This window comes from Vicugna pacos, chromosome 34, assembly GCF_048564905.1.
Source record: "Vicugna pacos chromosome 34, VicPac4, whole genome shotgun sequence".
NCBI classification, from domain to species: domain Eukaryota; kingdom Metazoa; phylum Chordata; class Mammalia; order Artiodactyla; family Camelidae; genus Vicugna; species Vicugna pacos.
This window is the reverse complement of record NC_133020.1, coordinates 10,490,688-10,516,018: the sequence shown is the minus strand read 5'-3', so window position 1 is coordinate 10,516,018 and position 25,331 is coordinate 10,490,688. Positions and strand designations below refer to the sequence as shown.

The following is a 25,331-nucleotide window of genomic DNA, read 5'->3' as shown; positions in this document are numbered from 1 at the left end:
ATATTATTTTTTTAGACTTTTTCATTTTAAACTTATTCATTTCCTATGTAATTATTCATAACTTTTTCTTGATTATCTTAGGTCAAACATGCATGCTCTTTGGACCAAAAATTCAACTGTTTGAGATACTTCTGAATTTATAACTACTTGGTCTTAAGAAAAATGTATCCAAAATAGAAGAGTTTTGTTAAAAAGTCTCTATTTTTTTCCCCATAGCACTGTACACTGTTATTTTATGACTCATTCAATTACTAAACATTTGTTGAATACTAACTATATACAAGGCAGTGCCTATGATAATACACAAATTTGCATTTGCATTACATTTTCCTTAATTTGGACTATATGATGTATTACGATTAACTATAGATATTCTATTTTAGGTTACTAATTATGTATACATGTAGCTGAAACATAATAAATTGGAAACAGAGGAAAATTGGTTAAAAGTCAAATATATACGTATATGGGTGTGTACATAATTCTCTATAATAAGATATGAATTGTCAGGGAAAATTTCTTGCTTTAAACAAGTAATGACTCAAAATATTAAAGAAAAATTGTCTATTCAGAGAGTAAAACACTAACAATGAGGGAGAAAATGATTCCCCTTCATTCTTTGGTTTATTCCTTGGACTTAGGGCATGGGATCTGATCATCTTTATTGCTTACAGCTATACACGTAATTAGAGATTGTAAGTTTGTTGTTTTTTTTTAACACAGTTCATACAACTATAGTATATGATTTTCTAAGTATTACATAGTATTTTTTAATAGACATTTTATTAAAGAAGACATACACATGAGTAATGAGCATATGAAAAAATGCACCACATCATTAGTTATTAAGGAAACTACATAGTATTTTTATTAATGTTACTTTTCCTAGGAAGAGTTTATATTCAAAAGAAGGTTCCATAGACCCCTTCAACAAATTAAAAGATAATGCTGACTCCTTTCCATCCTTCAGTGCCTCGCTCAATACAACTACAAATCTTAGTATTCTTTAAGCCAGGTAGACAGCTCTATAGAAAGCCGCTATTCCCATACACTGCTATGCTGTCCTGGGCCCACGCCATTTTTTTTCTCTTCTATATGGGATATTCTATAAAAAGCTAAAGAGAATGTTAAGTCTGAGAAAGGAAAGACAGATGACTCACTGGAAAGTGGCAGTAATAAAAACAGAAATAAGTATCAAGTAAGGAGTACTTCGTGAAATATAGGGCACTATGTAAATATAAGTACTATTATTCATTCACGTAAATAACAGTTATGTAAGTAACAGTTATTGAATGCTAGGTGCTAAAGATAAATAAATAAAATGTTTCCATGTAGGGAGTTAGGGAGAAGAAAGAGACCCAGACTACAGGAACAATTCAGTAAAGATTTGGGAGTATGGTGGAAGGAGTAGCTAGGTTGGCCCAAAGGAATCAGGGATGGTTTCTTAGTGGAAGTTAGTGTAAACATGTAGGAGTTTGTTAAGTAAACAGAGAAGAGGACATTCTAGGGAGACAGAGTAGCATGTACAGAGACTTGAAAGAGCCAGCCTTGTTCAGAGAACAGTGTTCCATATGGCGACCATGTAGGCGGGCAGGCCTCAGATCAAGAAGGGCCTCGAATGCCAGGCAACAGGCTTACAGATTTGTCCTCTAGGTTTTTTGAGCCAAGAGAGGATTTTCTGCAAGAAAGGAACATAATCAGATTTGCATATTTAAGAAGATCATTCTGGTAGCAGTGATGAATGCTCATATTAAGATATAAGAAATGAGGAAGAGAAAGAACTTTGGGATATATTTAATGGGCAATGAATATAATTTATTAACCAACTGGTTGTGGGAAGATGATTCCGAAACTTCTGATATGGGTATTTGTTTGGATGCTGGAACCATTCACTAAAAGGGGAACACATGGGGTGGTCCAATTATTTGGAGGAAAAGTGACTTGTTTGGAAATGTTGAGTTTGTGTACCTGAGGAACACCCAGAAGGAATATTCCTGAAGGAACATGTCTAGAAGGAAATTTGATATATGGTAGAGAACTCAGGAGAGAGGTCTAGATTGGAATATAGATTTAGGAATTATCATACTGGGCAGTGGTTCTCAGATGTTAGTGTGTATAAAAATCATCAAAGTGCTTGTTGGATGCCAGTTCCTTGGTCTAATCCTCAGAGGTTCTGGTTGAATGGGTCTGGGAGAGGCCCAGGAATCAATATTGAAATAAGCTTCCCGGTGACTGTGCTGCAGATGGTCTAGAGCAAAGAGCAGGAGGAGAACTACAAGGAAGTGGTGTCCAGAAACCCCAAATTGGAAAGTTTCAAGGAGTGGGAGTGGTGACATATGAATACAGTGGGAGGTCAAGAAAAGTTGGAGCCAGAAGCATCCACTGGCCTCGGCAGCCTTCAGGGAGACACCTGTGACTCAAAAGAGTGTGCACTGTGGTGTGGTGAGAGCAGAAACTGACTGCAGTAGGAGAGTAGTTGAGGTAAGGAAGAGGGCACAATGAGTGAAGCTTGGCTAGGAAGGGAATCCCTCGTGGACAGAATTTGAAATCCAATGTTCGAAGGGCCCGGTTCAAGCCCTAAGTTTGTCACTTAGGCAACGGCTGGGTTGTATAATATCTTCACGTAGTATTTTCTTATTTATAATATGTTAATAATGTCTGTGTACAGAGCCATTTGTACAAATTAAATATGACATTGAGTGTGAAAGAATTTTATAAATTGCTCTTCCAAATTCTTCTATTAACAAACCAGATTAGTGGCAGAAAAGTCCTTAACAGCTCTATACAGCAAGCATCTTAACTTGTGTCTGTCTGCTGTGATAAAAACATCCCCAACTTCAGCTACTGGAGTGCTCACTCCATAACAGCAGAAGACTTTGGAGCAAAAAAGAATCATTTGTAATGTCGTAAATAGACCAATGCCCTTACTTTACAGACAAGAATCCAGGGTTCTGAGAGGGGAGTGGAGGTTAAATGATCTGTTCAAAGTCACACACCCAATTCATAGCAAAGGCAGGCATCAAATTCAGCCTGATCCCTGACTCACTCTATCCAGCCCCCTGCCCCTGCGTTATTAACACACTTTCAAAAATTCACCACCGTTTGAACTTTGGTCTTTGTCTTTTACAGCAAAGAGGGAAGTCAATGATTGAAGCTTTGCAGCCTGGGGTAAAGAGGTGTTTAATTTGAACAAATTCAAAGGTTCACAGGTAAGTTCCTTGAAGACATTTTCTTTTTCCATCCCTCTTAGTCTCCAAGCCTCCAGGCAGATGCCAACTTAGTCTAGAACTCCAGCTGGAGTAGAGGGATCAGCCAGCAGCAGGGTAACTAGTGCTGCTACATGTGTCTCCATTTATAATTGAAGAGCTCTCCGAAACATCAACATGAAAAGACTGTAGTTTGACACAGGCCATGAGTGGTTCACGGGACACCCTTGGAAAACAACTGCTATAGAAGATTTATTTCTATGAAAAGGACAGAGATGCTAGCTCCTTCCACACTCTACTTAAATATTTACATCTCCATCTTCCTTTCTCAGCTGCCCAGAGCAGCTATCACTAGCAGAATGGCTGGCACACCATATATGGTAGGGATTCTATACATGGTTATTGAATGAGTGAAATAATTTCACCCATAATTCTCTTATCAGTTTACTCTTGAAGAGAAAAAGGATCCCTAATACATTAACTTCCAAATATTATTTTTCTCCTCTGTCTTAGACCCTTCATCTCCATCCTTTCTGCCTTGATTTCCCCTAAGCTAACTGGATCCTCTATCTGGCCTTTCCTCACAGCTTTTCCTAGTATGTAACACTCTAAGGCTGACTACCTTCCAGAACTGTTTACAGTATTCTTTACTTTGTGAATAATGTAACAAAATATATAAGGTAATATAAATATAGTTGGAAAGACAACCTAATCAAAGTCACAAAACTCTATTGGTAGAGCTTAATAAACATTAATGTGTATGTTTAATTAATTTAATTACTTTAATGTGTATGAATATGAGATATTTCTTGATTGTAAAAAAAAACATTTCTCTCTCTAGAGCTTCTTTCCCCACTTTCCAGAGCTCATGCTGTTATCACTCCCTTTAAAAGGGGAAAACAATTGATTTGCTGCTTTCTAAGCTGTCACTTTGTTCTCTTCCTTTCACGTATTTTAAGAAATTTTCCTTTGAGTTCTTCTTGTCACAGTGTGTGTCTTTCTGTTATATTTGAACTGCAAGCTCTTCAGGGCAAGGATTGTCCTCTGTATATGGATAGACTGATGTTTACTTTTAGTGCTCAATACTTTTAAACCTCTTCTTTTTGTCAGAGAAGTGGCAATAGTCAGGCTAATACTCCTTAAAAAGGTAGATCATGATATATGAAATGGAATAGTTTCACAGGATGGAAATATTTTAAAATGCAATAAAAAGCAGAGGTTAGATATGAGTTTAGGTCTGAGTCAGTTATTGAAGAAGTACGGAGTGATAAAATGGGGATATGTTATTGGGAAATAACTCAAAGCACTGGGAAGAAAATGAAATTCAATAACCATCTGAGTACTGACTCGGGGTTGGGAAGGATTCAGTGATGGGGAAGACACGATGATTCCTAACCTCCTGCAGTGAAGAAAACACACATGTGCATACAACTAGAAGGCAAAGCAGATCTGGGGAAGGGTACAGAGAAAGGATATTCTAGGAAAATTTAAAGAAAAATACAGCTTTACTCATTAAGGGTGAAAATTATCCAGAGTGCCTGACATGTTAATGTACAAAGCTGCTTTTATTGGCTCCTGGAAGCCACGAGGGCTGTTATTTTCGCAAATCAGAAGCATTGTCTGCATTGTCACTAAGTTTTTTATTTACTGCCTTTCCTAAATTTGGGGACATATTACAGAATTGTACTTAGGATTTCAGGTTACTATTTAAGCACTGCGACTGTGATTTCTTAAGACACACATTTTTATTAAGTGAATCTCTATCACTTTTTGAAATATGCCTTGCACTAATGAATCTTATAAATCAAAGATTCACAGCTAAAAGAAATCCCCATACAACATATGGCCAACTTAACGACTTCTCAGCAGCATGCAGTCAAAAAGTCAAATGCTATAGCTGGACTAACAGGCACTCCGATTCTAAAGTCATTATGTTATTTAAAAAGATTTACTTTCGATTTTTAAATCTGTAATGATAGCACAATATAAAGTCAATAGCTCTTGATTTTCTTGCTATGTTACATCCAGTGACCACTGATGGTAATGTGGAACATTTCCTGCTAGTTATTCATTGATCAAAAAAAAAAAACCTCATTTTTCCAGAGACTGGGCAGGAGATAAGATGTCAAGAAGTAATGAAATGAAAGAGGAGACTGTAAAAGAATCAAAAAGAGAAAACATTAAAGTGATGTTATTTTTTTCCCCTGTGTATGCAGATGGACAGGAAAATTATAGCAGTAATTGCAGACTCCTTTTCACCAAAGACAGAATGGCCTTGGGGAATTGGAGGAGGAGAGAAAAAGTCCAGTGAAACTGCATTCTCATCCAGGCCCCACCTGACTTGCTGGATCTGGCTTTGGCCAAGGTCATTTACCCTCTCTGTGCCTTAGTTTCCATAACTGTTGAAAAAGATTATTTGCCTCTTCGAGCGATTGGAAGGATGAATAAGGTAATTCTTCAGAGGCACCCAAAACTGGTCAGAAAAGGGTGCTATAAGAATACCAAGTAGTAGTATTGTTACTGAGCTGTGTATCCTGTTGGCATGAGTCATCTTGCTGCAAAGACACAGAAGCAATTCCAAGTGTGGCTGAGGACCAGAGACGATGAGAAGAGGCCAGTACTCTTAGCTGATGTTTAGTGAGATCCTAGTTGCAGTGAAATCTGCTCTTCTCTCTTCAGAAAACCAAAGAGGGTGTGTGTGTGTGTGTGTGTGTGTGTGTGTACACACGTACTGGGGGACTTTTAAAATGAGTATAGCAACGTGATTATTCAATTTGACTTTTGAAATATTAAAGCCAGTTTGAATGCAAGCTTTGCCACTTAGTACTATGACCCTGGGCAAGTTATTCTCTTTCTGTAAACTTCATTTTTCCCATCCGTAAAATGGGGGGTTGTAATAGTATCTATAGGGCTGTTGTGAGGACTTAAAAAGGTGCATGGTTACAAGGACTCTTTAAAGTTAGGTATTATTGTAATTTATGGGAGATAGCATAAAGTAGAAATTCAGAATGCTAAATAAGCGAATCTTTTTTAAAATGTAACTGAAAAAGACAAGTCTATTTTATAAAGCATCATGTGATTTAATAAGGGGTCTAGAAAGAGGTAAACTTGTTTTGTCAAGTCTGAGTCCACTCATATTTCATGGGTCCACGGCAGCTAATCAAACCTTTGATATCTGGCACACAAAACACAAACAGGATAAACCTTCCGTGTGTTTCAACAAGAACAGCTTTCTATTTTAAAGCGATATATATATATATATATATATATTTTTTTTTTTTTTTAATCTCTTGGATATCCAGCAGCTCTTACAAAACAAAGCTCAGATGCTGTGTTTCTGTTGTTTTAAAGAGAGAGCAATCTGGGCGTGCAAATCACGCTTCCTTTGAATCGCCCTCGGGGCTGGGAATCCTTCGGGCAGAGCCCGGGGGACAGAACGTGGGGTTTTTTTGTTTTTGTTTTTTTTGTTTTTTAATCGATCCCGGAACCTACGCTCCGGCGGCGGGGGGGAGGGGGGTTGGGGGAGGGGTCTGGCCGCGGGGAGCGGCGCCGCTCGCCCATCCCCCGAGCGCGCGGCGGGGCGGCCGGCCGGCGGCCGCGGAGGATGCGGAGGGGCGGCGGCGCGGGCCCGACCCAGCTGGGGTGGCGGGGCGGGCGCCGCCCGAGGGGGTAGGGCGCGCGCGGGGGCGCGCCGGGCCGGGGAAGCGCGCTCCGGCCGCGCTCGCTCCGCGCTCCCTGCGCTCCCTCCGCTCGTTCGCTCGCTCCCTCCTCCCTCGGCGGCCGCGGCGGCAGCAGAAGGCGGCGGCGGCGGCTGGGGATCAGACATGGCGGCGGATCTGAACCTGGAGTGGATCTGCTCCCTGCCCCGCTCCTGGACTTACGGGATCACCCGGGGCGGCCGAGTCTTCTTCATCAAGTAAAGAGAAGGGGACCGCGCGGGGGCCCGGAGGGGGCGGGAGGCTGGCGACGCGGGGGGAACGAGCCGGGTCGGTGCCGCTCCGGCCCCCTCGGCTCCTCCCGCGCCCCCGCTCACGCCCCGTCTCGGCCCCTTCTCTCTCCCCTGCAGCGAGGAGGCGAAGAGCACCACCTGGCTGCACCCCGTCACCGGCGAGGCCGTGGTCACCGGGCACCGGCGGCAGAGCACAGGTAACGCGGAGCCCGGCCGGGCCCGAGCGGAGTTGGGCTCCGCCGGGAGGAGGCGGCAGATCCCGGGCCGCCAGCTCCTCCCGGCAACCTGCCCCGAGCCGCCGTCCCCGGGAGGCGGCGAGGTGGGGCGGAGGCCGGCGGGGCGGCCGCAGGTAGACTTCCCTTGAGTCTCAGGACAGCCCTACCCTCCGCCTTTCATCGCCGCTTGCCCGCGGCGCCCTCTCCTCAATCCCGACCCGGTCACCCCTCGCCCTCGAAGCCCCTAGGGTGGCCGACTCCCCTCTCCCGGGAAACCTGGGATCCTGAGTGTTTCCTGCCGCGGCCACCCCTGAATCCTCGTCCCGCCTCCGGCCTCCCACCTCACCCTTTTCCCCCCCGATAGGAAGTCCTTTCTCACTCCCCTCCCGGCAGCCCGGGACCCTGCGGCTTGTCCGCTGGGAGACCGTATCCACATCCTCCCCCTCCCGTGCGGCGCCCTCCTCCGAGATGGGACTTGTGGGGAGGTAGCCGATTGAGGGGGCGGAGAGGAGTTTGGGGGGTGCTGCGATCCTTTCCGCGATGGAGCCTCTCAGGAAACGCCGGGCGCCTTCCCTCCTGCCACCGGAGGAGTGGCCGGGGCCGGAGGAGGCATTTGCAGCCCCAGTTGCCGGCCAGCCAGATTCAAAGTCCCCGGCGGCAGCGCGGAGGTTGCACACGCCGCCAGGAGGCGGTGGGCGTGCTTGGGGGTGTCCCGCGTGTGGGTATTGATGCCCCGATTGGAAAGGGTCGGCGGAGAAGCAGACCTCTCCTGTGCCTTCGGTAGCTTGTTTGAATCCTGCATGCGAGTGAAACTGTAGAAGGGCTGCTTGGAGCTTCAGTGCTGGTCTGGCTTTCTTTTGTCATTCTTTGTGTACATTCTTGAAACTTGTTTGTCTTTGAAACGTAACATGTGTTCTCGTACCGGCCAGCCTCAATTTCTGGTGATTGGAAGGGCTGGAGAACAGTTTGGGTGGAAGGTGAGGCCGGCTTCAGCAGTCCTGGAGAGCTGCCCCTCCGGGATACTTCCTCTCCAACTCAGATTCTGAGTCTCTTAAAGTTGTCAGGATATCAAACAAGCCTGACTTCTCTATTAGATTCTGGGACTCAGTGAAGTGACTAATATCTCCAGATTTGCAAAAGGTGGAGGAGGATAGGGAAAGCTGGTGTAGCAAGCATGGTGAGGTTACATTTTTAAGGCATTTCTGACTAATACACCGTCATACTTCATAGCTCCCCGGTGCTGTCTTGACATCAGTGTACACTTCATGTTTTGCATACATATTTCAATTCTGATGGCCTCTTTGCCTTTATGTTGTGGAAGATAGTATATTTAGACTTCTTAGTCTAAACATCTCATGGAATTATTTCACGCTTACTTTGGTTATGTGAAATATAAATCCCCCACAGATTTGATAACATTCACACTTAAGAAAGATTTTATTGTGTGATTTCGTGTTAAGTTTATTTTTGAGAAATGACTGATTTTTTTCCCCTGGTTTGATTTACTTTGCTTTGACTTTGTGGTTTCGTACGCATATCAGTAGGTTTTTTTTTTTTTAATTCCAAAGTTGTGGTATGATTCAATCCAAGCCACTGGTTATTTGTAAGTAATATGTAACACAGAATGTTACCATCATTCACCTGCTTTATTCCCAGGTTTATTTCCTGAAACTTCTCATCCCTTGAAGTCAAGTCTGTTTGAAACACATACGTATAAGTATGTGATGTCATATTTCTTTTCCCCCTAATTATGTACTTAGGAAGTTCTTTCTCATCAGTGACACTTCCTGGATGGAATCACTTGTGTGACTGAAAAGTATGATCTTAAATAGACAAAACATACCTAAGAAGAAGCAGGTGTTGCCTTTTATGTGTGGTTTTTTGCTTTCTTTGGTTTTAGGGGGCTTTTTGGCCTACCCTTCATGGGTACTGGGATTCGAAGGCATGCCTTGGCTTTTTTGGATGCTAGGGCGTAGTTCCTCTCTACTCTGATCATTAAAGTGTATGATTATGTCAGATAGTCTCTAACATTGTTGATACTTTTCTAGTGGCTTTAAATTGAATTGCCATTTTCCCAAAATTGATGCTGTATCCACTATGAGTATTATTACTGGTCTAATGCATTTTTTTGCTGTTAGAAAGCTACTTAAATGAAAATAGCTGATCATGAAAGTGAATGATTAAAATGGCTTGAAACTTATTTTGCTGTCCTATTAAAATAATACTAACTGTGAAATATATGTTTTTTAGATTTGCCTACTGGCTGGGAAGAAGCATATACTTTTGAAGGTGCAAGATACTATATAAAGTGAGTTTTTTTATTACGATTTTTTTCCCTTGGTAATTCAAATGTGATTAATCTTCAGTCGCATATTGTATGTGTAGGTATGATCATGATTTTGTAAGGTTTATGGTATAGTATTGACTTTATGCTTTATGAGTTGGAATTTTGAGAGAAAGGATGACAATTGGTTTTCTTATGCTACTTGCGTGGACATTCATTGACTTGGAAATTAGATCATTTATGGCCTCAATTGCATTTTTAGTGCTTCTGTATATATTCTTGAGTGATAGAGCATTATAGTATTTTATCTTTAGCATGTTACCTTCTTTTTCTTTTGAAGTAAATTCTGTTCGTATGTGTTTTGACCAGAGCTATTAATATAAGTAGCAGAAGTGATGTAAAGCCGGGTTACAGTTTGATGGACAATGACAGGGCTGAAAGTAAAACGGAGCAAATAAATATGGAATATTTCCACGAATATCTGTTGGAGCATTGTTTGTAATTTGCCTCAGTTTATTTAAATATATCTTAAGTTTTAAAAATACATATCTAAATGTATTATTGGAGGACGAATGACCAATTCTGACCTTAAAATTAATTATATAGAATATTGAACTAATTTCTGTTCGGAGTTAACTTGGTAGTACTTGTAGACTAACACAATGCTTGAGGTCGACATTGTGTACCAAAATGTTTTCTCAACTTCAAGGGAAAATAAAGGTGATTTTATCTTCATTTTAAATTAGAAGCTATTTACTTAAGAACTTGTTTTTGTTGTTTTAAAATTTTTTGTTTAATTTTAAGGAACTGAGGCTTGAAAGAGAATGTTTAATACAAGATTTTGTTGAGTTGTCAATAGTTTATTAATAAAAAACAGGTCTCTAGCTAAAGGTGCCTCTTATTTCATCAGACCCAGTAAGATATTTTACTTAGTACCATTTTAAGGATGATGCCATACTTACACTAAATTATAGTTACCTGTGTGGTTTTAACATTGTTAGAATTATATTTATATAAAATGCCAGTGGATAATTATAGGTATTAAGAATGCTTGCTTTTGGATGTAGAAATAAAGAAAGCAGAATTAAGATACAGGATGGAGTATAGTTTAATGATGTGGTCCATCTCTGAGTATTTTTGATTTACATCTTTTTGGAGATTGTGCTGTACATTATTAGATGGCCTAAAAAATAAAGGCACGAGTAAAGTGCAGAGTCACCAAGTATTTTTTTCTGGTAGTTATTTTCACCCTGAATTAAAGTGAGTTTGTACGGCCATGGAAAGGATGCTTCTATTTTTGAACAAAGTATTGATATTTCTGAAGAAGACAATTTGATGGAGTTCATATATTTTTATCCCATATAATTTTAACTACTGTACATGAAGTGCAGCTGATCTTACAGACTAGGAGTAACACTGCAATTCTTTTATTTTAATATTTTAATTTCTATGAATGTGTACATCCTTAGATGAGTGTTTATTTGACAATACAAAATGTTCGTGTGTGTGGACCGAGTATGTATGTTAATTTAGAATTAGGCTGTTAGAAAGACCAAGTTTTCTTTTGTTTTTACTAGCCGTTTTGATTAGAGTTTCTTTTATGTTGACTTAAACAAATCAGAATTTTAATTGAGTGTCATGCCTAAGTAAGTTTCTGAGGTAAATGAGGACAATAATACAAGAACTGTAATAATTTGACTTTAACTTGGGGTACATTTTTAAACTAGTGGGTCTTAATCATGTGGTATTGATAGACAGCCAAATTCATTGTATCCAAAAGTAGCAATAACAAATTTATATTGTGAAAGTAATTTTTTCTTAACATTGAGCATGTTATAGAAATATACACTCATTAAACTTCTTTTAAGTAAAATAACCATTGACAAATACGTGATACGCTTAGTGTTGGGTGCTACTGCTTTTCCTTTCTGGGTTATGTCATAAGACTAATTTCTTTCAAGACTAGTTGAACCCCTAAGGTAGGCTGAAATTTCCTAGAAAGTTTTTACTTGTGTTGTTATGTGCAATCAGGGATGCTTGATCGTTCTAGTATAACAGGGGCACTATTTTATCTTAAACTTCACGATTTACAAAGTGTTTTCACATATGTTACTGCGTCTGAACCTCATTTTAATCATGGATGTCGTCAGAAGAATTACTCTTTCCTTTGTAACGCCACATAATAAAACAGCAGAAACATGCCCTCGGAACTTCTAGTCTGCGAAGACAGCAAGATGAGAAATAGCAGGAACATGAACTATATTTAGACTATTAGAGTGGAAGTAAGGATAGGAGTCTGAAGTAGGGAAGTGATTACTGTTGGTGGATAGATTTCTCACTGTTGGTTCTTTTTTAGATGAAGAAAGGAGTTTATTGGTCTCATTAGAAGAAAAGGATATAGTGAGCAGGGTGGATTTTGTTCACATGGGAAGGGGGAATATGAGAGGCCAATAAAAGACACGTGGATCCTCTTTTTACTCCTAATCCTGTATTCCTGGGAGGCTCCCAGAGCAAGAAGGGAGACAAAAGAACTAGAGTTGTTTCTACTGTGGTTCCCAAGTGAAGTACGTTTAACTCTCAAATTATTTCTCTCCTGAACACACGTTGGTGGTTGTTCAAGATGGCAGATTGCCAAGTAGAATTTATCTTTGGCTCATATTTTGGTATCTATGAGTGCATCCCTGCGGGCAGTCAGAAGAAGAGCACTCTTGTGGGGAGGAGTCAGAAGGTGGGACTGTGACCTTGATCTTCTAAGACCTTGGAGCTCAGTCTTCACAGCTTTACATTAGGCTGGCCGGAAAAGGCAACTTCTCAATCCCAGCCCGCTTTCAAATTTCCTTGAATTTTATACTGTTCTGGAAATTTACCATATTCTACAAAATAATGAACTCCCAGTGCTAAGCGGAGATACTGTGGGGAACATGGAAAGTTACTTAGCTTTCTTGTCCTGCTTACCTATTTAATCTCTCTCTAAGCTTTGTGTAGATAACACCGTATAAGTCTAAGTCAGAAGAGCCAGAGCCCTGTGTGCATGCTTGCTTTCTGGCGCTGCGTTTTGTGCTTTGTATACTTCTCTTCCAGGGGGAGCTGCATGGAAACGGTAAACAGTGCTGAGCAGTGTCAGCAGAGGACATGATCACAGTTGAGAGTTGTATAGATCTGAGTTGGATGATCAGTTTATACAGTTTGTGAAATTGGTTCTTTCATGAAAGTTTGCAGTTAGGAAACAGACTGTATAATATAGAGGATGTGTTTTACTTTAAATCAGTTTGGCCAGAAAAATGTTAATATTTGAAAATTAATTCTTTATTGTAAAGATAAATATTTAACTTTTTTTAATAAGAAAAGCTGCCTTAAGCTAGCCAGTATCTAAATTATTTTACTACGTGTGTATGTAAATATATATACACAGAGTTTGAATTTGCTTTTTGCTTTTTTTTTTTTTTTTAGTTTTTATTATTTCTTTTTAATTGAAGTGTAGTCGGTTACAATGTGTCAATTTCTGGTGTATAGCAGTGTCCCAGTCATACATATATATACACATTCATTTTCATATTCTTTTTCATTAAATGTTATTACAAGATATTGAATATAGCTCCCCATGCTATAGAGAAGAAATTTGTTTTTTTATCTATTTTTATATGTAGTAAATATTTGCAAATCTTGAACTACCAGATTTATGCCTTCCCACCCGCTTCCACCAGTAACCATAAGATTGTTTACTATATCTGTGAGTTTGTTTCTGTTTTGTAAATGAGTTCATTAGTGTCTTCTTTTTCCTTTTTTCAGATTCCACAAATGAGTGATATCATACAGTTTTTTTCTTTCTCTTTCTGGCTTAACTTCACTTAGAATGACAATCTCCACGTCCATCCATGTTGCTGCAAGTGGCATTACTTTATTTTTTTAATGGCTGAGTAGTATTCTGTTGTATAAATATACCACAACTTCTTTATCCAGTCACCTCTTGATGGACATTTAGGTTGTTTCCATGTCTTGGCTTTTGTAAACAGTGCTATAAACATTGGGGTGCATGTGTCTTTTCGAATTGGAGTTCCCTCTGGATATAAGCCTAGGAGTGGGATTGCTAGATCATATGGTAAGTCTGTTTTTAGTCTTTTAAGGAATCTCCATACCGTTTTCCATAATGGCTGCACCAGACTACATTCTCACCAACAGTGTACAAGGACTCCCTTTCCTCCACACCCTCTCCAGCATTTATCATTTGTGGACTTTTTAATTATGGCCATTCTGACTGATGTGAGATAATAGATACCTCATTGTCGTTTTGATTTGCATTTCTCTGATAATTAGTGATGTTGAGCATTTTTTCATGTGTCTGTTGACCATTTGTATGTCTTCATTGGAGAACTGTTTCATTTAGGTCTTCTGCCCATTTTTGGATTGAGTTGTTTGTTTTTTTTCTTATTAAGTTGTATAAGCTGTTTATGTCTCCTAGAAATTAAGCTTTTGTCAGTTGCATCATTTGCAAATATTTTCTCCCATTCTGTAGGTTGTCATTTTGTTTTGCTTACAGTTTCCTTCACTGTGAAAAAGCTTATAAGCTTAATTGGATCCCCATTTGTTTATTTTTGCTTTTATTTCTATTGCCTGGGTAGACTGCTCTAGGAGAACATTGCTGAGATATATGTCAGAGAGTGTTTTGCCTGTGTTTTCTTCTAGGAGCTTTATAGTGTCTTATCTTATACTTAAATCTTTAAGCCATTTTGAGTTTATTTTCATGTATGGTGTGAGGGAATCTTTTAACTTCATTGTTACAAACTGCAATCCAGTTTTCCCAACACCACTTGCTGAAGAGACTGTTCTCCATTGTATATTCTTGACTCCTTTGTCAAAGATTAATTGACCATAGGTCTGTGGGTTTATTTCTGGGCTCTCTATTCTATTCTATTGATCTATATGTCTGTTTTTGTGCCGATATCATGCTATTTTGATTACTGTAGCTTTGTAGTATTGTCTGAAGTCTGGGAGGGTTATTCCTCCAACGTCTTTCTTTTTCTTCAGTAATGCTTTGACAATTCTGGGTCTTTTGTGATTCCATATACATTTTAGAATTATTTGTTCTAGTTCTGTGAAAAATGTCCTGGGTAATTTGATAGGGATCATATTGAATCTGTAGATTGCCTTGGGCAATATGGCCATTTTAACAATATTGATTCTTCCAACTCAAGAGCATGGGATATCTTTCCATTTCTGTAAGTCATCTTTAATTTCCTTTATCAGTGTTTTGTAGTTCTCCATGTATAAGTTTTTCACCTCCTTGGTCAGATTTATTCCTAAGTATTTTATTGTCTTGGATATGATTTTTTAAAGGCTTTTTTTTTCTCTCTTTTTCTGATATTTCATTGTTAGTACAAAGAAATGCAACTAATTTCTGTATGTTAATCTTGTATCCTGCTACCTTGCCTAATTCTTTTATCAGCTCTAGTGGTTTTTATGTGGAGCTTTTTGGGTTTTCTATGTATAGCATCATGTCATCCGCATATGGTGACAGTTTTACCTCTTCCAATTTGGATCCTTTTTATTTATGTTTGTTGCCTGATTGCTGTGGCTAGGACTTCGAATACTATGTTGAATAGAAGTGGTGAGAGTGGGCATCCTTGTCTTGTTCCAGATTTTAGTGGGAAGGCTTTCAGCTTTTCACCGCTGAGTATTATGCTGGCTGTGGGTTTGTCATAAATAGCTTTTATTATGTTGAGATATGTTCCCTTTATACCCACTTTGATAGAGTTTTTATCATAAATGGGTATTGAATTTTATCAGATGCTTTTTTTGCATCTGTTGAGATGATCATGTGGTTTTTGTCCTTTCTTTTGTTGATGTGGTGTATCACATTGATTTGCATGTGTTGAACCATCCTTTTGTCCCTGGGATAAATGCAACTTGATCATGGTGTATGATCTTTTTTATGTGCTGTTGGATTCTGTTTACTAATATTTTGTCCAGGATTTTTGAATCTATGTTCATCAATGACATTGGCCTGTAATTTTCTTTGGTAGTGTCTTTGTCTGGTTTTGGTCAGGGAGATGGTGGCATTATAGTATGATTTTGGGAGTATTCCCTCTGCTTCAATTTTTGGAAGAGTTTGAGAAGGATAGGTATGAATTCTTTTTGTATATTTCATAGAATTCTCCAGTAAAGCCATCTGGTCCTGGACTTTTGTTTGTAGGAAGGTTTTTTATTGCTGATTCTGTTTCAGTTGTACTGATCAGTCTGTTCAAGTGATCTGTTTCTTCTTGATTCAGTCTTGGTGGACTGTGTGTTTCCAGAAACTTGTCCATTTCTTCTAGGTTGTCCAATTTGTTTCCATACAGTTGTTCATACCATATTGCTTTTTAACACTTAATTCATGCTTTTTGTCTTTAGGAAGAATGCTGAAAATTATCAGTGATTTTTATAATTTATAAAATAAAGCTTTGAGTATTCAAATAACTTAGCCATAAAGTACAAAAGATAATCTTATATTTGAAGGTTACAAAGCTTTCTGCTTACTCCTTGAAAATATAACCTAATGACTTGGTAATGACAGGTCATGGTAGCTTAAAATGGATGTGTCATTGACTATTCCTTTGTGCTTCAAAGCTTTAAGATGGTTAATTTAAAGAGCTAAGTAAATCTTAAAACAATGCTCTCTGAATAGTGAGAAACTTTGTTCTCATTATTTAAAGGTCATTGTTCTGTGTGACAGGTTTGGCAATCAAAAATGTCTTGGTAGGATAATAACATAGTATGTAAATTTTGTGAGGTTATATTTTCGTATTGCTTTCTCTTGATTTAAAATTTTAAGTTCTGAAAATTGAACTTTTTCTTAGATATGCAAATATAGCCAAGTTTCTTTTTTTTTTTTTTTTTTTTGACTAATGAGATTTCATTTCAGTATCTGCAATAGCTGGATCTAGTGTGTGCTTGAAATTTCAAACTAACCTGCAGTGAGGGGAATGCTGGTATGAAATAGCCATTTAAAGTTACAAGTGAGAAGAAAATCTCTTTTCTTTGATTATCACAGCTCAAACTATGAATGAAAATAGGGAGCATAACTGCCACAAAAATGTTAGAATATGTTGTGATATAGTTGATGTTTAAAATTGTTTGGTACGTTAGCACTGTAGCATTCTGAGTAGGTACAGCGATATAAGAATGTTTCAGAACAGTTTGTGAATGTTGTATTTTTTGTATTCATAACAGAGTTTTTTGGAGTAAGTGTGTAAAGCACTTTAGGATATTTCATTAGGTGCAACACAAGTATGAACTATGATTTCGACCTTCAAGGAGTTTGTAACATAGAGAAATACGTGCAGTGTATTACAAGAGGGAGATGGTGTGGGGCACACGAACTGGAGTGCTTGGCACTGCACCCCAGCTTTGAGTTAATTTAATCTTCACAATCTTTTGTTGTCTTTTTCTTCTTCCTTTTTTTTTTCCTCCAGATGATGAAACTGAGGCTTAAAAAGGTTAAGGGTCTTCCTAGGTCATACAGCTTCACTATCAGTCACTAACATTTAAATTAAGGTCTCTGGGGACAAACCCTTCTAGACCTAAAAATACAGGGCAGTATAAACAGGTCCTGTAGTAAGCGTTCCTCCATAAGTAGGTTGCTTGGGACCAGAGGTACCATTTCATAGAAACAAGTACAACGATTAGTTTAAGAGGCCAGCCTACAAATAAAAGCTTATTTAACCCACTAGAAACCTGTTGACTAGTGTTATATGAACTGAATCTTGGTACTTGGTCATTCCTTTATATCCACTCAGGAGTGCCTAGTAAGTGCTTGGAGATAAAACAGAGACCCCCACCTTCCTGGAGCCTTCCTGGCTGGAAGGAAAAACAAAACATGGAACAAACATGTAATTTTAAAATGGCATCATCATAAAAGTAAAAGCAGAGTGTTTTGTGACAGGTTAGGAAAGTTTACCATAAGTAACATTATGTCAGTGATGAAATGATTTAGAGTTTCAAGGTTGTGGATGCCAGGATTTCCAGCTAATAGGGAATTTTATCGTGGCATCTCGCGTCCTTTTCAGCCCCGGGGCCGTTGCCCAGGACCAGCCTGCTCCTTGTGTTGTTGTAGTGTCTGCGTAGATCTTCAAGCTTCTGGGAAGCCTTGGTGTCTGTGCTGATGATAACCCAGCCTCTGGAAGCATTAGTCGGGATAGATCAAGAGGAGTCCCCACAACTCAGTTGGTTGCATTTTTGCAAATCCTTTCTGGATTTCTTAAAGGATTTTTCTCCTACTGTGGATAGACCTCTTTGTTTTTCTTATTCCCAAAGCTGGTGTAGTTTAGGAAGGGGGGAGAAAGGGGGAATAGAAGGAGAATTAGTTAGAAGGGTCAAAGAGTTGGAGGCCCTGGGGACTGGTAGGATGTAAACATCCCTGTCGAGGCACCTCTGTCCTGTGAAAGAGAAAAGGTTTCTCAGCATTTGTGGATAAGTGCTGTCTCCTGGGACCTTTTCATTTTTCTATAACAGATGTGTGTAAGTTGGGGTTAATGGTGGAAAGTTACATGAATACATGTATATGTGTAACTTGGGGTTAATGTGAAAAACGATGCTGGTTGTCTGTCACATGGTGTCTTAAGAAATCAGAGGAGGAAGAGGCAGCTTACTTAGACCAGGCTGTCCTGCAAAGGCTTGAAGGAAGGGGCAGGAGTTGAGCTAGGCCTTGAGGGTATGGATAGAATTCAGATGGGTTGATACAGATGGCTGGCAGCATAAATTCGTGGGGGTGGGGACATGTGTAATGTGTGATGAATAGTGTGGTAACTGCCCTGCTGGTAAGTGATGTTACCATAGGAAATGCCAAGATATTGGGGAGTCAGCCGAGGAATACTTTTGGGAGCTATATTGTGTCTGGTCTTTGAATGTCAGGCTGAGATTTTTATTTCTAGGCAAGCCATTGCAAATGTTTTTCAGTATAGCATTAATAGCGTAAAGTGAAGGTTTGAAGAGAGATTTTAACATAGCCAGCATGGATAAGAAAGCAGCAAACCTGGAATCAGGGAGACCAGTTCTAGGTGTTTTGCTGTAATCTGGGGGTTCCTTGCTTGAACTAAGTTGGTAGCAGGGGGAATGGAAAAGAAGGAGACCATTGATCAAAGATATTAAAGAGGAGTTGACAGGCTTTGGGAGCCTTGCTGAGCTGGGAGGTTGTCAGAGAAAGAGAGGTCAAAAGCTGCTCAAAGCCTTTGTGTTGGAGTGTCTGAAAGAATGATTGGTTCCCTTGACCAGAATGAAGGAGTAGGTGATTCAGGGGAGCTCCAGCTGGAGGTGTTAATGATGGTTTGGTTTTTGAGCTGCTTATCTTCAGAGGACAGAGTATTTAGGTGACTAAAATCTGACCCTTCCAAAGGACTCCCAACATTATTACCTTTATTCCTCTCCCATGAACAAGAAACCCCCACACCCCCCCAAAATGCTATCTCAGGTACCTGATTATCTCCACTTAGTGTGTAGATCCAAGCCAGGAATGTCATCTTCGTCCATCTAGTTATTCATTCATCAGTTTACTTACTGAGTACCGTGTGCCAAGTGCTCTTAGGAGCTTATAGTTAAATTAGTGAGGGAGACAGTAATAACATAATCACAGATGTCGTTGTAGACTGATAAACGCTGTGAAGTGTGCTTGCTTTGACCAGATATATCCAGAGAACTTGGCCCAATATGGGGGTTCCTGGAAGAGACCTTTCTCGCAAACGTGAGGAATAAGCCTTCCTCTGAAAGTTCAGCTTTTTACTCTACAGGGAGATCAGGACAGAGCAGTACAGTCACCTGAAAGATGGAGAATAAATAGCACCTTAGGCTTGAGGTTGGACCTTAACCTGAGTGAAAGCGTTGCCATGTCTAAAGAAAGACTTGGGGTGGGGTTGGTGTGATGTGGAAATTTAGAAAAAAGAGAAAACCTGCAGCAGAGGTTACTCTGATAGAGAGGAAGCCTCAGATGACCAATTTGGACTATTATTCAGTCCCAGTGGCAAGGTATACCAGTTAATCAAATCAATCGTTCACCGATGCATTTTTTCTTTCCATTTTCTTCAATACATTTTGAACTCATAATTATGTGCCCTAGTGATGAGGAAAAATCATGAAACAGAACAGACCAGAAAACTCTTCTGTTCTGCGGAGTGGGATGGTGGGGGAGAGAATGTCAGACAAAGAAAAGATAACAAATAAGTACATTTCATGGTATCTAAGAATATGTAAATGCTGTAAGAAGAAAATTCAGCAGGGTACAGAGGATCGGGAGAGGAGGAATGAGGAGAGGGTGTGGGGGAAAAAGCAGGTGAAGTCAGAAGGAAGGGCCGGCCTGTGTGGGACTCGTTGGTTGATGTAACTGGCTGTCCCGCAAGGAGATGTGGAGCCATCAAGAGCTGAACAAGGCAGGACACACGTGTCCACCCTCTGAAAGGGTCACTCCGGCTGCTGCGTTAAGATGAGACCTTGGGGGGCCTAATGGAGCCCCTCCTGTGTTAGTTCTGTGCCATATCAGATTCTCTCCGTGTAATTCTTTTTAGCGCTTAACAGGACTGTGATTAAATATTTAATTGTATAACTACCACATTTCTTTTCGGCTGTCAGTGATTATCAGTACCATTGATTTAGTAATAATGACAGCTTTTCAGGGGAGTGGTGGGAAGAGATATGACCGAATTAAATAAACAAACCCATTAATCTTCATATCAGAAATAGTGTATTTAAAAAGTACATTTTAGAATCAAGCCAACACTTGTTTAATACCATATGGTGGGTAAGCTGCATGAAAAGCAGTCTTGTTCATTGCTGTGTTTTTAGTCCCTCAGCCTAAGCCTTCCTCACAGTAGTTCCTCAATAAATATTTGTTGATTGACGAATTTTGATGATGACGGTCAACTTAATTCCACATTATTCAGAAACCTTAGAGTGTGGCTCTTTGTGAAATTTAAATATTCTCCATGTGACACCTGTCTATCCCAATATGAATTAGTAAATCAGCCGTTTCTCCAGTTTGGCTTGTGATTCTCCTCCAAGAGACAGGTGGGATCTGCTCAGAGGCCTGATTGTAGGACCGGGTCCACGATGATGTCAAGATGATGCGGGATCTGTGGGGCCTGTCGGGGGACAGCTGAAACCCAGACCTGGCCCCTGACTGTGCCATTTCCATTTAGAAACGTTCACGGTGTGAGCTGCTGTGGTTTGGAGAACAGGGGAGATGTTGGAGTCTGTGTACTGTCAGGAATAATGTGAATGAAGCAAACGTGTAGACCAGTAGAGTCAGCAGGTGCTAGAGAGCCCGAGAGAAGCCGAGAGTCGTCCTCACGCAGTTCTGATGATAGACGTTTCAGAGGCACTCGGGGAGTTCCTTGACCACTTCATAGCAGCCTCCAAGCGGCTTGGGAATTACTCTCTGAAGTGGCCGGTAATTGCAGAAGCACCCAAGGGAGTCCCTCTGGACTATTAACTCTTTGAAGGCAGAGTCTATGTCAGAATCATCTTTGTGTTTCCAGCACTGGACACATAAAAGGCGATTAGATGTTTGAGATGAAGACCTAACACAGATTGTAAGAAAAGCAAGTCGTTAACCAAATCTGAACATCCCGGGGCGTTTTTCTGCTTCTCACTTGTCATCTTAGTCAGCTTTCGTATTGTTGCAAATGTCAGTGACACAAAGCTAACTATTATAAGCAAAAGCAAACTATTTTCCCACATTCATTCCAGGAGCGACACAAATGAATCCTTCAGAGCTCTTTCTACCCACTTTTTTTTCCACTTTAAAAAGCTTTTCTCCACTTAAGTAGAGAAAAGATTGCCCACAGACCCCAATTACACCCTTGTAGCTTTTTAAATCAAAAAATAAGGGTTTTTTCTCTATTCCCAAGTTTAAAAATCTCGGGCAGGGACTTTGACCACCTTGTATCACATGCTAGTTGCTGGAGCAAAGACTGGCCTGCTCGTCTTCAGTAATTTTCTATCCTTGGCTGCAGCCAAGATTGCTGTTGGCAAGCCTTCCAAGAAACCGTGTGATGAGAGGAAAGCGCGATCATGTAGGAAGCAGGGTTGTGAAGGGCTGTGCAGTCAGAGGTCTGTGCTCCTCCCTGTGCTCCAGTGCACAGTGCTAAAGGCCAGGAAGGCCGTCAACCTGAGGATCTGCAATCTTCTAAGGAGTGACAGTCACTGTGACCCTCAAGGATGCTCTCTGCCTTGCATTGCAGAGGGAGTAGCTGGAGGTCGGTGTAGGATGCTTCAGGCCTGGACCCAGGGACGAAAGAGGAAGTGCTGAATTCTGAGGAAGAAGCAGTAGAAATCAGCTCTACCCTGGCTTCCTTGAGCAAGGAGCGGTTGAGGGAGCCAACTTTGATTTAGTACAGGTGGCATACAGCCTCGCTGTGACCTGCTCCACTCAGCTTCCGTGGGCCGGGGTTCCCTCTGGTTCTTCTGGAATCACTGGCCACTTCAGAGAATAATTCCCAAACAGGGTCAGCGCTGAGGAATGCTCCCCGAGCCTGCTTGCTGCACAACTCCCAGAGAGGTTCCACGTGGTGGTTTTCTCCCCGTCCCTTCCAAACGACTAAGATTCTTTATACATACTATTTCTTCACGTAGACATGATCTTCAAAAGAGAATTTGCCTCTGAGATGAAAAGTAGTTAGTCTTCATATTGAGCTAATTCCAACAGCTTCTGCTGAACTTGGTTAAAGGTGCATATAATACCTGTTTTATTAAATATTTACTATAACGCTGTTCAGCCTAAAATTTAAAACTAACTAAAATAGGATGGTGTGACAGAATCTTGAAAAGAAATAAGGAATTACTCCTTGTCCATTTTTCATAGTATAAGGCAATGATAGAAGGAAAGTAACATGTTAAACTTCATGTCAACTTTTTTGTTTGAACATTCATCTTTTATACTACATTTATTTTGAACAATTTGTTCTATCACAGAATGTAGGTACATCTAATAATGATGGTATCTTAAAAAAATTTAGTAAAAAAAGGTCAGAGAATGATTCTAAATCTATGTTTAGCATGTATGCCTTTTTCCTTTTGGAAAAAACTAGAGTATAAAGAAGGAAAAAATAAAAATCACCCAGTTCCATTATGCAGAGAGAATTTCTATTAATATTTCAGTTTATATGCATAAATATTTTTAAAGTTTTGGGTCTTATTGTTAATACTGTGTTGAGTGCTGTTTTCATTAAAGTTATATTGTGTGTCCTCATATCATTATATATTTATTCAGCAGAAGATTTTTTAATAACTCTGATGTTCTGTCTTATGAATATATAATAGTTTAATCATTCCTCTGTTTTTAGATGACTGTGTTGTTTCCAACTTTTTGCTGTGCAGAAAATCCTTTTATAACATTCTGTCATGCATGTCTGTTCCCTAGACTTGGGATTATTGAGATAGGATGTAAGCTTTTTAAAAGTTCATTACTTAACATTTCGTCACATTGCCCCCTCAAAGATTTGTAGTTATTTTCTCTGCTTAGTATACGAGAGTGTCTAAAAGTGCCCCATTTCTTCATACCTACGATAAATACTCTGATTGGACAGATGAAATCTGAAGGTAACTGATGGAGAATCTTTATGAATTGTTACCAGTGATTCAGATAGTTTGGAACAGTGATTAGTCTTTCCGTCGTCTGTTGCTACATAACCAACTGTCCCAAAACTTAGTGTCTTAGAAAAACAATGGTTTATAATTTCTCACCTTTCTTTGGGTTGGCTGGGTTCAGCTAACCTGATCTCTTTGCTGTGGTGTAACTGGGGTCATTCATACAGATACATTCAGCTGGAACTTGGCTGTGGCTGGAATATCCAGTGTCCTCGCTCCTCATGGTCTCACATCACTTTGTGGTCTGTCTAGAGTTTCCTGGTAATATGACAGCTGGCTTCTAAGAGGGAACATCTCAAGAAGACAAGTCCCTGGGTTCAAGTGTCTATAAAACCTCAGCTTGCATTTTACTTGCTCATATCCTGTTGATCAAACCAAGTCACGTGACCAAGGTCAAACTCAAAAGTGAGAGAGGACTTCACAGGCCTTTGACTACCAGGAGATGTGGTTCATTGCAGACTATTGATGTAATGGGCCACCAGAGATGGTAAATAAGTTTCAACTAGCATTGCAATTCTGATTAGCGGTAGCAGTTTGGAGGCCTCTATTCAGAAGAGTTTGGAGACCAACTTCTGGATCAGTAGGAGGCATATTGTGATGTAGTGGTGATTGCAAGGGCTTAGATGAGGAGGTGGCTATAATGATGTACTTATTGTCCTTAATTTAGTATCTATAAATTTATATAATAAAGCCACAAACCTCAAAATGAAGAGCAATTCAGGAGCTTGCTTATAAGCCCAAATACTTTAACAACATCAGGGTACTTGAGTAAATTGAGTCTTAAGTTTTTGTTCATCCTGGGTTTCATGCTGACGATACATACAGCTGGTAGTGTAAGATATCAATGATTGGTGTCTGGCACTAGGTTCGTTTGCAGAATACCCAGGACTGCCCTTGCCTATCACGAAGTGAAAAATCTGTTAGCAGAGTTTGTAGATGAGGAACAAAGTACCTATCGGTGATTAAGACAGTGCCCAAGGTCGGATGTGGGGGTGGGTGAATAGCTAGGTGGATGGACAGATAATCTCACCTTTGTTATGTATTTGTATGCGTGAGTGTGTGACTTTAAATGCTTGACTGAGTTTTGAACTTGACCTTTGGATTAACTCATGAGATTTAACCGGCATTATCAGTGGCAATATTTAAGACTAGCTGTATGCATTCCCAGGAAGACTCACAGGAAAATATTACTATTCCTCCTTCCTCCTGAAGGGTGGAGTCCTCTTTTATGCTTTTCCCTCTCACTCCATATGCTGTGCTCCCCAAGAGGAGGCTACATGTGTCAACAGTTTGGTGTCTGTCCTTCTACACCCCGTCCTTTAAATTTACATACCTGTACATACATACACACATACACAAATACATACACACACACGTATTTATTTATTTTTACGAAACTGAGCTTGTCCTATATGTACAATTCTTTGACCTTTCCTTTTTATTTAATGTCTAAGTCTTTTCATATTAGTAGTTAAAAGTCAACATCATTCTTTCAATAGCTGCAAATATGCTCCAGTTACTTAGCTATACCCTTAATGCTGGACATTTAGTTTTTTCTGTTTTTTTCCCTCAGTTTTTAAAAGTGCTGTAGTGAACATCGTTATACATAAACTTTATGGTAGTATGCAAATATTCTTATAAGATAGCTGTTAGATGTGGAATTGCCGAGTTAGACTGTATATGTGTATTTTAGCCTCTGACAAACATAGTGAAACCCTGCTAAAAACCCCGTAAGTGGGGTCCAAAAATGTTGAAGTGATTAAAATGTATAATTATAAGATTAATGGGAAGCAGTGTTTTTCATTAAGTTCATAGAGTCACAAAAAAATAAGAAAGTGACACATTGTGCAAAAGTGCATAATGAATCAGAAAGCCTCAAACGGTAACAGTGCATTCACTCCCTAAAGGCCTTTGGGGACTGGAGCTGGGCCAGCTGTTGGAGCCCTTTGACGGTCGTGTTCAGATTCATTTAACGTTTTACTGTTTGTGGTTTACAGTTAGGTCAATTTCCAAAAAAAAATCTTCACCATTTTATCCTTGCATCATGCAGTGTATAGGATTTTCATCTC

At 39.8% G+C, this 25,331-nt stretch overlaps 1 protein-coding gene across 5 annotated transcripts in view; it reads left to right on the top strand.

Moving 5' to 3' along the window:
- The first annotated feature begins 6,766 nt into the window (after positions 1 to 6,766).
- The window catches only part of PLEKHA5 (pleckstrin homology domain containing A5), a 212,134-nt gene continuing 193,569 nt past the window's right edge, over positions 6,767 to 25,331 (top strand). The window contains exons 1-4 of one of the 5 annotated variants that reach the window (XM_072954696.1): positions 6,767 to 7,122; positions 7,273 to 7,352; positions 9,621 to 9,678; positions 13,444 to 13,471. In XM_072954696.1, coding sequence (XP_072810797.1) covers positions 7,031 to 7,122; positions 7,273 to 7,352; positions 9,621 to 9,678; positions 13,444 to 13,456 — 243 coding nt within the window. In that variant the 5' untranslated portion in view covers positions 6,767 to 7,030 and the 3' untranslated portion in view covers positions 13,457 to 13,471. Of the gene's footprint in view, positions 7,123 to 7,272; positions 7,353 to 9,620; positions 9,679 to 13,443; positions 13,472 to 25,331 lie in introns of those variants that run through there. The other 4 variants (XM_072954695.1, XM_072954697.1, XM_072954689.1 and 1 more) reach the window with 4 other exon arrangements.